This window comes from Lottia gigantea (genome assembly GCF_000327385.1).
Source record: "Lottia gigantea unplaced genomic scaffold LOTGIsca_1, whole genome shotgun sequence".
Taxonomy (NCBI): Eukaryota; Metazoa; Mollusca; class Gastropoda; family Lottiidae; genus Lottia; species Lottia gigantea.
The window spans coordinates 5896884-5912926 of NW_008706746.1; the positions used below are offsets into that span (position 1 = coordinate 5896884).

At 35.0% G+C, this 16043-nt stretch overlaps 2 protein-coding genes across 2 annotated transcripts; both read right to left on the reverse strand.

Annotated features, from left to right (window-relative positions):
* LOTGIDRAFT_152310 (hypothetical protein) lies at positions 1 to 480 on the reverse strand (the record flags this gene model as incomplete). Its single annotated transcript, XM_009045751.1, has 1 exon — positions 1 to 480. The coding sequence occupies one exon, from the start codon at positions 478 to 480 to the stop codon at positions 1 to 3; it is 480 nt and encodes a 159-aa protein (XP_009043999.1).
* A 2236-nt stretch (positions 481 to 2716) lies between these two features.
* On the reverse strand, positions 2717 to 3820 carry LOTGIDRAFT_152311 (hypothetical protein; the record flags this gene model as incomplete). Its single annotated transcript, XM_009045752.1, has 1 exon — positions 2717 to 3820. One exon carries the CDS (start codon positions 3818 to 3820, stop codon positions 2717 to 2719), a length of 1104 nt encoding a protein of 367 aa, XP_009044000.1.
* Between the last annotated feature and the right edge of the window lie 12223 nt (positions 3821 to 16043).

Consider the following 16043-nt stretch of genomic DNA (forward strand, 5'->3'; position numbering starts at 1 on the left):
TCAATTCAGGTTAGATGATCCAATAATTAAGGTAGATTTCTTTAGAGCGGGTAGCTTCCATAATGATTTGTCCTTGGTTTGGTGATAATACGGTTTGGTAGCGGATATAATGGTCGTCGAAGGTGTGATTGGTACTGGTTTGGTAGTTGTTAGAATTGTAGCATTGGGAACGGACTGGGATCTGGTTCGAGGAGGGGAAGGTCTGGATACATGTCTCGACTTGGATGGAGACTGAGGGGTGGTTTGCTGGTCCAAAAACGCACAGAAGGAAGAAAGGTTGGCGGATCCTGGATCACGTGGTGAAGATTCAGATGGTGTGGAAGGGGAAGACGAGTCTGAATGTGAAAAGAGAAGGGGAGTGCCCTCTCTACGATAGCGTTTACTTATGTCTGCTGGACTAGGAGTAGGTGAACTTCGGGCTCGTTTAGGGCTTTGGTTCGGCAGCGTCGTGGCTCTAGATGGTTCAGGTGTAGTGTCCATTTCAGTTGGTAGAGATATGGTTACTCTGGTTTTTGTTTCGTTGATTGTTTGGTAGAACTTGGTGATTACAGCTTGAGTGAGACGTTTCCCATAGGAGCGGCGGGCCCAGGACAGGGCATGAGAAACGATGCGGTCGACGGCAGCTGATGATAAAGACTTGGTGGTGGTCAGCTTCTCTTGAAGTGTGGTTGGTAATGGTCGATCAGGACCTGCGTAACCTTAGAGAGCCAAGTCCGATTGAGGGATCTAATATTCGCGTCAACAGCTGATGTTTTCATTGCTGGACGGATAAAACTATCCAACTCAGAGACTTTGCGTTTGAAGGTAAACGCTGGTTGGCCTTGCTGTTGAAGAGTAAGGATTGCCAAATGATGGAGGCACTGCAAAACTTGGAAGAACACCTTCACAAAGAGTTCTTCCTCCTTATGAGTGGGGACTGGTTGGCGTCGGTGGGCTGGTAGTCGTTTCTGTTGTTGGTCAGGTCGATGGTTACCTCTTGATTGGTAGGTGTTGTAGGTGATGGGGTGGGATATAGCTGGATGGGTTGGTTGGTGGTCGGCGATTGGTAGGTGGTAGAGGTCGATGGAAGACAGGGCCGTTGTAGGGTACGTGATATTGGTTTGGTTCACGATAAGTGTTTCTATGTCTGGCTTCTTGCCAGTGGTTGTTGTAGTTGGGGAGCATAATGAAAATAACTTGAGGTTAGGAAGGGAATGTACAGCGGATGTAACAGGAGGAAACTGTATATGCTAACGTGAAAATGTGGGGATCAAATTATGCAAATAAGTCAAACTGGGTTTATATAAAGTAAGATGAAAGTTATGATGAAAAATGCAAAAATATATATTTAGGTGATAAATAACGCTAACAATGATGTGAAAAATTATAACAAGTAAAACAAAAACTTACGCAATTGACACGACGTTGTACAGTCGGCACACTAAAGTGTCATCAAAATTGGCATCCCTGGGTTAGTTGGAATTGACACCTTAACGGGCTTAGTTCAAAAGTTTAGTAGAATTGTAGGCCTACATTAGAATAGGCGGAACTAGTCACAAATTTTGAATTTGACCTATCCACATCTGTAAATTAATCGTATGGTCTAAACTAACTGTAAGAGATCAATATTAATACTACTATTAAACAAGCCAAGAAAACAGATGATAGGCCTACTACATTAGAAGCCTAGCACTATATCAAAGTCTTTAAAACAAAATTCCCAATTTAAATTAAGTCTACGTGTTTTTTTTTCATTATTATTATTATTATTATTTATCATACAAAGATTATAAAATAACACAATGCAATGTTATCTTTTCAGCAATGTCATCAAATACTTAACAAGAAAACTTACATAGAACATTAAATAAACAAAGATTCAAACTGGTGTGTTGGCTCTTAAAGAAAAAGTAAAGGCATCTTTAAAGGGAATTGATTCTACAATAAAAACTACAGTGACATCTCAAGCAATGAAGAACAGGAGGAAATGCAGTTGTTATTACTGTTTGGGGTATCGGGTAATGTAGAAGCAGGGTAATCGTGCCACAATTTAACATATTTATCATCTAGGCTACGCTGCCGGATGTGATGATCTCATAATGTACCTTATTATTTTGACATCTTTACTAAGCGATCACCGCATGTAAAAGTTTCACGTGTTGGTTTTTGCGCTAATAACCGTACTCATTTCGCGTTAAGTTGCGTTCTAGTGTGGCGAGATCTTTTGAGTTAAAAAAAACACAAGCCCTTAAGATCGAAACGCGCTAATATCCCGCTCATTTCGCGTTACGCAGTGGTGCGTGTTTTGTCTCGTTGCGACACTTCTCAAACTCAAACTCCGTAAGCGCAACGGATGGCTAAGCGAGCGATTGTTTGCTTTTGAGGACGGCGTTGCATTACAGCTGGCATGGGGCTTAAAATGGAGGAATCCCCCTTATGGCGTTATTACTGTGGATGTTTCCTGACCCATTACTTTTTTACGTTGACGATTTTGCGGAATGTAATTGCAGCATGAGACATATCAAAAAGATTTGTTTTGTGACCGCCATCAGCGCAACATTTTCCTGATCTTCTTGAAGAACACTTAGATAAAGATGCAATGTTGTGCAGTGGCGGAGCCAGGTTTACGTCCGAGGTGTTAAGTTAGGAGTTAAGTCTACGTACACATGTATGTAATCGTAGCTTCACTTTTATACACTTTTATATGTACATAAATTTCTGATATAGAAAGTTGAATTTACAATAATCTCTTTTCGTTTACTTTCTCACAACCGCTTACAGAAATTAACTGTTCATGTTGGGTGTTCATAGTTGACGTCATGGGTACGTTCTCCACTAAGGGTCGTCGATTACTATCTGCGTATTTAGATCGCATACAAAAACAGCAAGACAACTTAATCTCTGTAAATAAAAACCATATCAATCCTCTAACCCCTGGTGTAGCAGACCGAAGCCAACTTAAAGCAAACATCAGTTCAATAATGGACGTACAGGGATCGGCTAGACATTGTGGTTCCATAACACTCAACGTTCCGAACGGTAACTGCATTGTTAAAGCAGCAACGTCAACAATACAAAGAGCAATTATCAAACTGTTATGTCTACGCAGTATAACTCTCGGGTTATCAAAATGATCTTCAATTGTTAAATTATGAAATTCTTGAAGATTTTTCGGCAGTCCGTATGCCAGAGTCACTAAGAGAAGTAAAACAAGCAAACCTACTATTGCGGATGGAACGAATAACGAAACCACTGAAGATGCCGTTCCAGCACTTTCTGTTATTGCATATACACACATGAACGGTATGTGTTGCATGGGGACGTCACATAATAACCATATTGGAACTATTAGCACAGAGCTTATTATCCACGGAATAACTAGATATAAACGTCTTGTCTGTACATTCTTAAATAACCTAAAGTAAAACGATGGTTTCACAGCAAACATAAGTCTATCCGCGTTCATCAGTATTATTCCCAGATAGGCATTGAACGGCAACAAGACATCTAGCACCAACCAAGCTTCACAGATAGTTTGTCCCAACGACCATGGGTGAATATTATGATATATGGTCACAGTGTCGACACATAAACACATGAGAATATCCATGATAGCAATATTAGCAATTTGAGACATGACAAATTGCTTTTTGGTAGTTTGAAAGCATAGAATAAGAAGTAAAACAAGACTGTTGATGATAAAGTTTCCAACACAAATGGTGATACCAACTCTGCTGCTACTGATAAAACCTCTCTCATGTGAACTATTGTGATACAATTCAAAATCAAACACCTCTAGTCCTGGTTCAAACTGATTACCATATGTATCATTAGTTTCCATTTTAAATCTGAAAATAGACAACACATATTTGACATCTATATGCTCCAAATAATAGTATTCGCTTGGCATTTAAAGTGGGTCTCGTCTGGTTTTCTGGTTTCATAAGACATATTTCCATTGACGGTGACTACAAATACCAGAAACTATATGAATATGATGATCTTTACTTCGTATACAATTTAATATTACGCAATCAAATCAAGATGAAAAATTAGTTGGTATTAAAGATGGGTTTCTTTATTTTTTAGTGTCAAATTAAACAATCTATTTGATTAATAATGAATTATCGTGTATTCTTAATCATATCATAATGCATATAATATTAAGAGTTTTAACCAATCATAAATGCCCATGTGTACAGTCTGGATAAACGAAAAAAGGCTTTTTTGATCGGTCACTCATTGGAATTCTGTTGGTAATCCTCTTCTAATTTGGCCAATTGTGAATTAATTATGGAAATGTGAGACAAACTGGGAACACCTCTACTTTCTATTCATATAAGTATTAGCATTTTCATAAATGAAAATAAGGGAACCTATCTTTAATCTCATCTATTCTCATTTAGTGGCACTAGTTTTTATATATATATATATATATATATATTTAGAAAAACTAGGTTCGGCAAAACTTCATCTTTTTGTGAAAGCATAAATCACATTTGATAAACCCTTCGTCCTGACACTTAAAATCAAATTTCTTTGAGTTATATTTTCAAACACATTCTCTTATTGTGTTCAAATACCCCGGAGCTGATGCCATATAAAAGTTAATTTTAGCGAGTTATACAACTTGTTCAAATTATCTAAATTGTCTAATTATATATCTCCCGTACTTTAATTCATATCCGCAATCCAGCAATGATACATCGACAAGAAATCTTTATATGTCAGATTAAAGAAGCGTTATAAAAGAAACTATCACAGCGAGATATTGATCTCACCAATCCTATCACAAAACCATTCGAATTTAATTAATTATCATAAAGGAAAATTTCACTATGAAAAAAAAAAGAAATGTAATGCAGCCATGAATGAAGCAGTCTATGGTATTAATTGAGAAAAGAAAAATGAATAAAATTATAGTGCTTGATTAGTAGAACGTGTAATTTGATGTAACTACCATCATGATATACAGAGTTCAAGTATTTTTTTACCCTAGATTTGGCTTCTGAAAATGATATAAAATTGGCATGTAGTTACAATTGCAATTACAAAGAGATTGAAGCAATTGACGAAGAGAATTAAAGCTTAAAGGATAATACTTTTTTCCGGGTCAAAAAGTTTTTTTTTTAATCTAATTTGTGAAATCTATACACCAAATTCTAGAGAAATGTGTCCCAATACGTTTTCCAAAGGTTTCAACTAAGCCAAACACCAAAACTAGGTCAAACTGCTTATTTAACAAAAATAAATTCAGTTGGATCAAGTTGAAACATAGATATAAATACCATAGACTACTTTGGTCCTGATAATGAAAAAAAGCACAATGACACATTAAATTGAATTTCGTAGTTCAGAAAGGTCATATAGTCGCAAACCTGATAGTTTTTTTAATATCGAATAAAGGAATACTCGAATAGGCTACAGCTGCGTTTCAAATAATTTGGGGGCCTCTCATAGGTCCGCGCTCTAGTGATCTATTGTATATTACTTTGGCAATACAAGTGTTAATAAATACAAATTTATATTATGACGTTCTTTTCTCTGATATTTTTTCTTCATGGTAAGTTGATAAATCCATTATCGTCAATTCCACTGCCCACTCATTACAGTTCATTTAGCCAGCGGATGCACTGGATATTATGGCTTAGCCTATTATTTGTGAGAATTCGAATTAGATATTATTTTTACCAAATTGTGAAGATATCTTGAACACTGAAAAGTATGTCTCAAGTTGCTGCTTATGTGGTGATACTTTTCATTGGTTCGGATATAGAAGTAATGTATACAAAAACTGTATGATGAATTTTCATGAAAATTAGGCACAGATATGTGGTATGCTCCAAATTGCAACATTCAGAGATGACAATTGCGGTAAATTATTACAAAATCGAGAAAAGTCAATCATTCTTAATAACTCGAAGAGCTTTTCAATAAACAACTTTTATATCATGCAGTAACAAGTCATCTAAAACTAATCGGTTTGAATATTCTTTCCAATATAAATATATTTTGTTGCGTCGCCAAAACCTTGGTCTATTGATTCTGTAACAAATCAGATCACAAAGGGTTTCCCAAATAAAAAAGAATGTGTATCAGGATTTCAGTTTGTGTAAGTTTAAAGATTATGGTAATTTCTAATCTAATTAGAAATATTTTATCTAATCTCCATCTATATTTAATCAAGAAAAAAAATGCTATTAATGATACATCTTATTATACACATAAATAGCTATGTAGCACAGTATTGAGATCAATCAAGCTTGTAGAGATCAATCCAACCTCCAGTTCTTCATTACTCAAAGGAAAACTTTTACTCAAATTTGTGATAAATATACATCAATATCTAGAGGACCGTGTGATGTGTCCCTTAACGTTTCTGATTATTTTAACTAAAAAATCCAGATGTGAAATTTAACGCCAAAATCATTTAAAAATTTTGTACATGAATTTTGTAAATTCTTTACCACTTTTGGTAGGTGTACGAAAACTACTTTACGGATTTAAGCAAAATAAAGGCCAAATTATAGAGCAATATGTATCTACTTATTCAGAAGGTTTCAACTAATAATATCGAGCCATTATAAAGCCAAAGACCGAAGCAAGGTCAAACTGCTTAATTGACACGCTCCGTTTTTCAAATAACCCTTATAAAACAATTTCAGCTTGATCAAGTAGAGATACATAGATGTAAATATTTTCAGGCACTATTTAGTACTTAGTACTTTAGTTCTTAGTATTTTGAAAAGACGATAGATCAGACAAATTCATCGCATTTTTCGACGTAGCAACTGAAACTCAAATCAATGAAAGATTGTAAAATCTTAATGGCTCATGGCTCCATTTTCTGTACCAGACATCCTCTTCAGAGTAAAATGGTTTCTGCATTAGTTCGTGATCCGATGAATTATCAACTATCAAATAATTGTCAATTATCGCATCTTTATAGCCTAGTATGACATCTGTATCAAATCCATTCCACTAAAATCGCTTTTCTTTCTCACTTTCCTCTTAGATTACGAAGCAGAGAAAGTCAAACTTCTCTGGACGAGTTTGTGAACGTTTATGAAAGAGAATAAATTTGACTGAACATTGCGACAGATAAAGAGAACCCTCAGAGCAGAAGGTGAAGCGTTTTACTATATATAGCGTAAGAACTACAGACACTTTTGTTTAGTTCAATGTTGATTAAATAGTGTGGGTTTGCATTAATAGAAACATATCAGTGTTTGTTGTCGAGATATAACGTTTATGGTTTTTTTATATCATTCCTATCACCAAAACGCCCACAAATCACAAAAAAGATAATGCAGTCGAGATAAAACACGTTCGCTAATGCAATGTAGAAGATAAGACGAAGATGTAATGTAACTAGTGCAATGTAAAAGACGCAAAGACAATTATGCTTTGTTCAATGTACAATGTCGAAAGTGAAAGGACATTGCATGTATCATTTTAGGTATTGTGTCGGTGGTTTTATGTAATTTAACATTTGCATTATGAATTAGACGTATTATGACATAAGTAAAAGAGGTATTTTGTCTTTGAACATTGCACAGATGTATCGTGCCGTATGTATTAGACATAAGTACATAGCATCTAATTCTGAATACGATTGACCTCCATACAGAAGCGCCAATTGTTTTGATGTCTGTTTTTCTAAATCTTCTAAACATTGTGTATGCTCCCGCACTAAACATCCATTATCATGAAGAATATATCGGTAGCGTACTTATCTGTAGTTTTTCTTATAAAGACCTGCCAAGATATAGCGACCCTACATTATGTCCTCCATCAACAACGAAGGTTCTTGTTACCTTGATAATAGTACAATTCGTATAGCACTGTGACAAACTGAATGCGTTTCAACACGTGGTATTTACGAAAAACAAAATGCAATTAGTATGGGGTGCGGTGAATATCCCTGAAAATAGTTTGGTTACAGAAAGTAAGCACAACCATTGTCAACAGAAATTCACATAAATATTTCAAAACAGTTTTTTGATAAACAATTTAAAACATTACTTACAGAATGCAAATCAACTCGGACCAAGAGAAACACGTAAGTCCAAAAAAACTTTTTCTAATGTCAGCCTGAATGTAAAATCTTACATCAAAACTTTAAATTTCACTTACTTCTAAATCAAAGTAAAGTTAGCAAAGATAGTTTAAAAACATTCTAAAAGTTTATATTTGATATGTTATCACTGGTAAAGGTTCCAGGTAGTCTGATAAGAGTTACAGAAGTGTTAAGTATCGCGTGAGAGATAGTCATATTGATTTATTTTTCCATCAGATCACACAGCATTGAGATACCCTAAAAACTTTGTTTGATCTTCAGTTACACTTCAATCCCGTTGGTTACTGTAAATTGATTATAGTGCAGGAAAAATACAGAAATTACAAGAGGTATATAACACATCTTTAAAGCAATGTTATCTAATAGAACTCTTTTAATTAAGACTTCTCCTGAAGAATGGAAGAATAGTAGTCATGCGAACTGAGTACTTTTCAAGTAGAACCTATAGAAATAGGTAAATGGTTCCACTTTGTGATCCGGAATCAACGCTCGGTCCAACACGACAGGAGATAAAATATTTTCCCGCACTTACAGGATATATAGTGACATTATTAAAGTTTATTGTATACATGATACATGTTTGTAAATAAACAAACGAGATCACCAATTAGCATAAGAAAAACCACATAATTATAACTAATGAGGTCTGAAAGAGTATATAAAGAATAGTTTCAATAACATTTTAACCTTGATAAAGATAACTAAATGTTTTTAGATTCGAAGATCTGAAATTGTTGACTTTCACCTCGACTCTCATAAAGCACGTCAGCCAATTAGATCATTTTACTCCAAATAACACAAAACACAGAAAAAAAATGTGGCTCCAGGTAATTAAGGTTTCAAATTTTACGCTTGTCAGAGGTCTTCGAGAAAACTGTTTTCCCCAAACCTAGACTAGATGGGAAAGGGTAAAATCGCCACACATTGAGAACACAGACAAATTTTGATTACATATAACGTCAGCTACATTATCGGTCACCCACAAAATTAAGTTCCCCCAAGAGCAATGTCTAACACCTTCCATATTGATTTGACCATTACGATATATATTGATCAGTTGATTACCCTCACTTCACTACCCAGACTAAAATAATGAGGCCATTTTTCACTCTAATATTTTGCCGCATATTTAATAGATAATAACACGCTGGAAAGAAAAGTTAGAAATTACATTCTGAAAGAAATCATTTTCAAGATTGTCTATCTGATGCATTTTATTATTAACTTTCTCGTATTTAATGGAGGCAAAATGAAATTTATGACACCAAGTCACATTTCATTTTCACCTTGATTACTTTATCATTTCCGGCATTACATGAAGTAGAGGGAAGTAATTGAAATTTCTGGAAAAAGATTATAGACTGGTGAAACAATAAGCCGTCTGTCAGTAAATACAAAATTGAGTTTACGGTTATATAAGAACCGCATGAATTATCAACTACCATATATTGGCTTTGGGGTACTTGTTTATAAGTGAGCCTAATTCTTTTGAAATTTTATCATTTACGTACTAATGCACATAAATATATTTGTCCGAGGCCAAAATAACTACAGATTAGGTTAGAACAAATAATCATTCCAAAACTATCCTTAAAAACTAATCCATTCATAATGTTCAGGCCTACAATATATATTGAAACCACACAAAAGACTAGTGTATACTTCGTTACAGTGCCTATATAGCGAAATTTCCTACATTTGTCAGGGGAATTCACTCGTTGTCAACATTCGATTTGGGGTTTTTATATACACTTTTTATTTCATGCATTTTTCATGTTTATGGCTGTTCCTTGCAACGTAACAGAAATATATAGGCATAGGTCTTCGCTGTCAAATATTACTAACAAAAAGAATACCCATAATGGCATTACTATTAGTATCTCTTCGTTAGAATAATTGTTCTAATCTGTGAAGAATTTATAACGAGAAAAGTCGAAATAACAATTTCTATATCAATGAGAAGTTGCCTGAAGGTGTTTTGTAAAAGATGGATATTATAATTGGTTGATAGCAGGGTAGCATTGGTATATTTGATCCTATCTCCCACTGTCATTTCGTTTCTCCATTAAAAATCAATACCCCAGAGTACCATTAGAAGAAATTGAACTAGAGTGAAAAATAGTTATTTACTTTATTCTTTGATTTCTTGTCATATATAGACAATTTATTTCAAAACAAATATTAGATTAATCAAAGTGATTGATATGCTGAATTGTCATTGATTTCTGACTAGTTCGAATGGTCTTTCGCTTGGGATCTTAATTATTGACTTTCAAGGCCTAATGTTTAAAACACCAGAACATATATCCCAAAACCTAGGCCCTATGTGCAATTCGATGGAGTTTTTATGGAGTTGTTTAGATGGCAATATTAATTTCATTGCAAAATGAAAAAATGCCTCTGTCGATTTGTGAAGGTAGAAAAATTGTTAATTTAAAATTTACAAAACAATCTCGAAATTACTAATATACGTTCGAACTTTTAAAATTTGAGAAATGTATTTTTGAAGAAACAATTCCACAATTAAATGTACTTTCACAAATCGACATATGAATTTGTTCATTTTGCAATGAAATTAATCTTGTCATCCAAACAACTTCATAACATAAAAGATAGTTACCAGTATGAAATATTCAACCTTTCTTTTGAACTTTTAATAATACCAAGTTTCGTCAAAATCTGTCAAGAACTGTTCATTCTTGAGTGTTTACGAGCTAAAAATTTAACGCGTTTTCCAGAACAAGGGCAATAATTCATACCAAGTATTTCGATAGAGTTCATCCTTGTGTAACCTTGTACCTCTAAATAAGCGTTTTTATCTGTTGTCTCTAGGGGATGATAGAGGAACAATGGTGAATTTCAATGGGATAGCCAGTAGCCCCAGAGCTTCAGATTAAACCTATAAATATAATAAACAAGAGTTCTTATTCTAGGTTTAAAGATGGGTTTCCCTATTTTCATTTATGGAAATAAAAATAAAAATACTTATATCAATAGAAATTAGAGGTGTTCTAATAACATGGAAAATATTAGTTTCTCTTACTTGTCCATGATTAGCTAAATTAGAAGAGAATTACCAGCAGAATTCCAATGAGTGACCGATCAAGAAAGGTCAAAAAGTCTTTTACGTCAATTTAACGTGTTTTATTAAGTCAAGGGCAATAACTCTGAATCCGTTCATCCGATTATTACCAATTTCGAACTTGACCGAAATCTCATCAATATATACATTCATACCAAGTTTCATCAAGATCAGAAGATAGCTTGCCAGGTAAGGTACCAAACACCCACTACCAGCTGTCAGAAATGATAACAAAATCATTAGTGGCTTAAAAATGAATTTTCAAATAATCTTAAAAATATCTATAGTTCAAGGCAAAAAACTGAAACCAAAATTCAAACATGAACAATGTCTCATCGCTGTACACATGCTATAGGGCAATAACTCTGAAACTGTTCATCCGATTATCACATTTCTAACTTGACCGAGATCTCATCATGCATATCTATTTTCATCAAGAATGGATAAAAACTGTAGTCTATATCGTGCCTGCAAGCCGAATTTGACATTTACTAAGTCAAGGACAATGACCCAGAAACCCTTCAATACATACATACCAAGTTTCATGAAGATCGGGAAAAAAAACTATAGTCTCTATCGTGTCTACAAGCCAAATTTGACGCAATTTTACTAAGTCATGAGCAATAATATCTGATATGCATACCAAGATCTATTGCGCCTACAAGAAATGTGAACGGACGGACCGACGGACGGACCAAAAGACAGGGACGATGGGTATATCCGGCCACTTTTCCATGTGTGCGTATACAAACCAATCAAATTTTACATATTTGTCAGAAAGCCAAGTCCTTTGAGCATTGTACATTGAGCATCCTGATTGTGTAACAGTGTTTTGGAACAAAATATGCCATGTCTCTTGGTGCAGTGCACATGGTATCTTTCCGTGTCGGCATGTGGACTTGCTACTTGTTTCGGATTATGCTATCTTACTAGCATCGTTTTTGTTGAAGTAGTTTATTTTCATACATCCGCTCATTATAATGGCATTCTATAAGTTTAGAGTTTCAGCTTCAAGGTTCAAAGGTAAAAACGATTGTTATATCTCTTAGACTAAATACTACATCTCTCAAATCAAAATGTCTCCAATCATGTGGTGAAAATAAAAAAAAATAAATCTGAATCGGTTTTACACAATTATCACGTTATACATAAATATGTGATTTTCAAGTAAGATAATCACTGGAAAATAATAGACGTTGAACCACTTTTGGCATAAAAGCATGTAAAAACTTGAAGTAACCTTGGCATGACTCAAACCATCATAACTATTCAACATTTGGGCGTGTCCAGTGGTTAGTGTGCCAGGCAAGGGTCTTTTGTACTTTTGTTCATTCAAAGGTATTTCCCATCAGTACTTGGGTCAATTTGGTCAAGGGGTCAACTTTTGAGAGTGTCTGGTGGGCAGCGGGTAAGGTGCCTGGTATTAACCCATCTGCATTCATTTAGATGTGTCAAAGAATATAATCATTTTTTCATGTAATCTTTCAAAGGCATATTAGAAGCACAGGTTATAGATAAATAAGACAATTTTATGGATAGATACTTCTAGAATATTTATTACTTCAACATTTCAATGTGGTTCTCACACCGTCATCATGAATATTATAATGGGTACAAACAATAAGTAACTAGTATATGTAGGTAACAATAACAATAGAAACAACAACAACAAAGGCAAACGAGAAGACATGTAAGTGAGCAGTTAATTAGGGATGATCAAAGGTAATTACACGGATTAAGATAGGTAAGGTTTAGAAGCCACTACTGGGTAGAAGTTGAAAGTAACATTAGGAGAGTTCAAAGGGTTAATTACAACAACAGGGTATCCCAAATTCTTGGTAGTTGGTATCCTTGGTCTCTATTCAGTTCAGGTTGAAGTTTCTTAATCATGATGCTTTTATGGTAGCCTATTTACGGGTAGCGTCATCAGGGAGTTTGGTGAGAAAGACTTCTGATTCGTTCCATTGGATTCTCGATCAGATGCTGGCTTAAGGCTGATTTCCCATTAATCATGTTGCAAGAGGTCTTATGCTGTCTTACTCTCATTTTCAGTGGTTGTTTACTTTCACCTACATAAGCTGCACCACAATTACACTTGATCTGGTAGACAATATCCTTTTGCATATCTTTGTTGGTTTCTGTGGATTTAGTTCTTCCATTGGCTTTTAACAGAGATTTGAGACTGGATGTAGTTGAGAATTTAATTGGAATGTTGGTGGCTCTTTTGATTGTTCTGCTAATTCGGTAACTCGTGGGTCCTATGAAGGGAATGGTCAGGTTGATGGGTGGCTGGTCAGGTTTGGTGATGGTTTGAGTAGGTTGGTTCATACGGTTGATGGTGTCTGATACTAAATTATGAGGGTATTGATTGAATCTGCAAAATACATTGGTTAGGTGGTTGATTTCTTCCTTATAACTGTCTGGGTGGCTATATACGGACTTGGCTCTGGTAAATAATGCCTTAATGGTATTCTTCTTAGTTCGGTTAGGGTGATTAGACTTGTAGTTGATGTATTGGTCGGTGTGGGTGGGGTTTCTATACACAGAGGTTGATACTGTTCCATCTGTTTTCTTTATGCGTATGTCTAGGAAAGGGAGCTGGCTGTTCATTTCAGTTTCGACAGTGAATTGGATTCTTGGGTGGACGGAGTTTAAGTGATGTAATAGTGTTGTAGGATCAGCGTTTGTTTGAAGGATGGTGAAGATATCAACTTTGCGTAGCCAACACACTGGTGTGATGGGTGAGTTCGAGAGGCATTGATCTTCATACAGTTCTGAGATGAGTGGGTAAACCATGTATCTGTTGATAAGTACCATTGGCCGAAGTGAAATAGGTGGATGAAATACACGATTCTAGCAGGGTAATGATGTTGTCAGTGCTGATGGTGGTATTTAAAAGGTTGCGGTTGCTGTCTTCTTTTGACGGATGATGGAAAGGGCTTCATTGGTGGGTACATTAGTAAAGAGATCTATAACATCATAGCTTACCATTGGGCCACTGGTTTGGGTGATGGTAGTTATTTCTTTACAGAAGGCAGCAGAATCTTTAATGTAGGAGCTGGCCAATTTACTTAGAGGTTATAGAAGTTGGGAAAGGAATTGGACAGTGGTGTAGAAGACACCTCCTCTGGAGCATACCCGGATTCGGATCTTTATAGGGTCTTTGTGGATTTTAATGGTAGCACGAGCATAGGGAGCTGTACAGTTGATGGGTTTGAGTCTGTTGAATAGTTCTTTGGTGATTTCATCTTTGTCGGCCATGGACTTCAGGAGGGTCTTGTGGTTCTTCTATTGAAGAATCAAAATTGTCCAAGATATCATCAATATAAAACTATAGCCAAATTTCGTTAATTTTGTAGCTTCTATTGTAGGTCTATTCAGGAACAAATTTTTACACGTTTTTAAAAAAATTCAAAAACCGTTCATCTAAAAATCGTCAAATTCGAATTGGTCCAAGACCTCATCAATATGATCTCACCAAATTTCATTAAAATCAGTATATCTTGAGTGATCAGAGATCTATGCTCTTGTTAATAATTATAGTCATCTAAGGATAAAAATAATGTGAAATACTGGCATGTTTTTTTTATATCTATTTAAATGTGAAAGATTGGGAATGATCGGTGCTCTATGGCAAATTTGTTTCAATTTAACGTTGTACCCATAGCTTTGGGGCATATTGTTGAAAACAATTTCTAATTTCAGGAATTAGATTATAGAATTCTCACGACACAAGCACATCAATTACTCTATGTAGGTCGAGATGGTATAATGTCATATGACAAATACAAAAGAGGCTTTCGAAGCTACATCATTAATCCATTTAGATGTTATCACTTTCCTCGGCAAGTCTTAGAAACTGGACTTTCTTCCAGAACTAAACGATAAATATATCATTATATATAACCATCTCATTTTCCCCCACTTGTATCAATTAGGCGATAATAGTCTCGATAAAAGAAGTAGACCATGAAAACCCAACAGACTAGTCTAAAGAGAACTGTTTAAGGTTTAAGGAAAACATAACGGTTTTTATTTCCTAGACAGGGCCATTTTTAATGGCTCTGTAAATGTCATCTCGTATTCATATTGATTTTACTGTAAGGGTTACTGTGAGACCTATTTTTATAGGTACTGTTCGGCAATATGAAAGCATCCCACAAAGATGATTAAATGAGCATCCCAAAATCCAAAATAATTTTTTCTGTGTTCAACAAGTTGAGATGAAGATATGAAGGTTCATCTCGTGTTTTGAATAAAATATTCATCTGAAAGTCTAATTTAAAATCGAGGGTTCATTTTATGGTATGACAAACAGCTTTTTTTTTTTGGGGTGGGGTGGGGGGGGGGGGGGGGGGGGGGCTGGGTCTGTCAACAATTTCCCGTACAATCAATATTAATGGTTAAATCAAGATTTTCTTGATGACTTTGATGCTCCTGGAAGGTGACGTATTTCATAGTTCAGGAGCATTCGCCCAAATTTTGGTCAAAGGTGGAATAAATTGGTAACAAGCTGATTTTTTTCAGAATTGGTGCCCAAACCCTTTCAAAGCAACGACTCAAAAGTCGTTAAGAATAACCCGTCAGAAGTGTAATTCCACCTATTATTTGAGCAATGCAAAAAGTTTTTTGATTTTTTTCCAACATTTTTGTGAGAACTGGACTATCCGACTAAAAAAATGGTGTTATCTTAGAATGCTTTGCGTTGATAAATACATAAATATGAGCACATAATGTCTTCAAAATTTGATTTTACAGAGGACGATTTTCAGCCAAAATTTGAAACTTGTTTGGTTGAAATTTTCTTTCCAATGTCAACATACAAATAACTATATTTTTTATCAATGCAAAGACTCAAAATATTCAAAACACAGTTTGACCGACATTCTTTCCCCAGTTTTA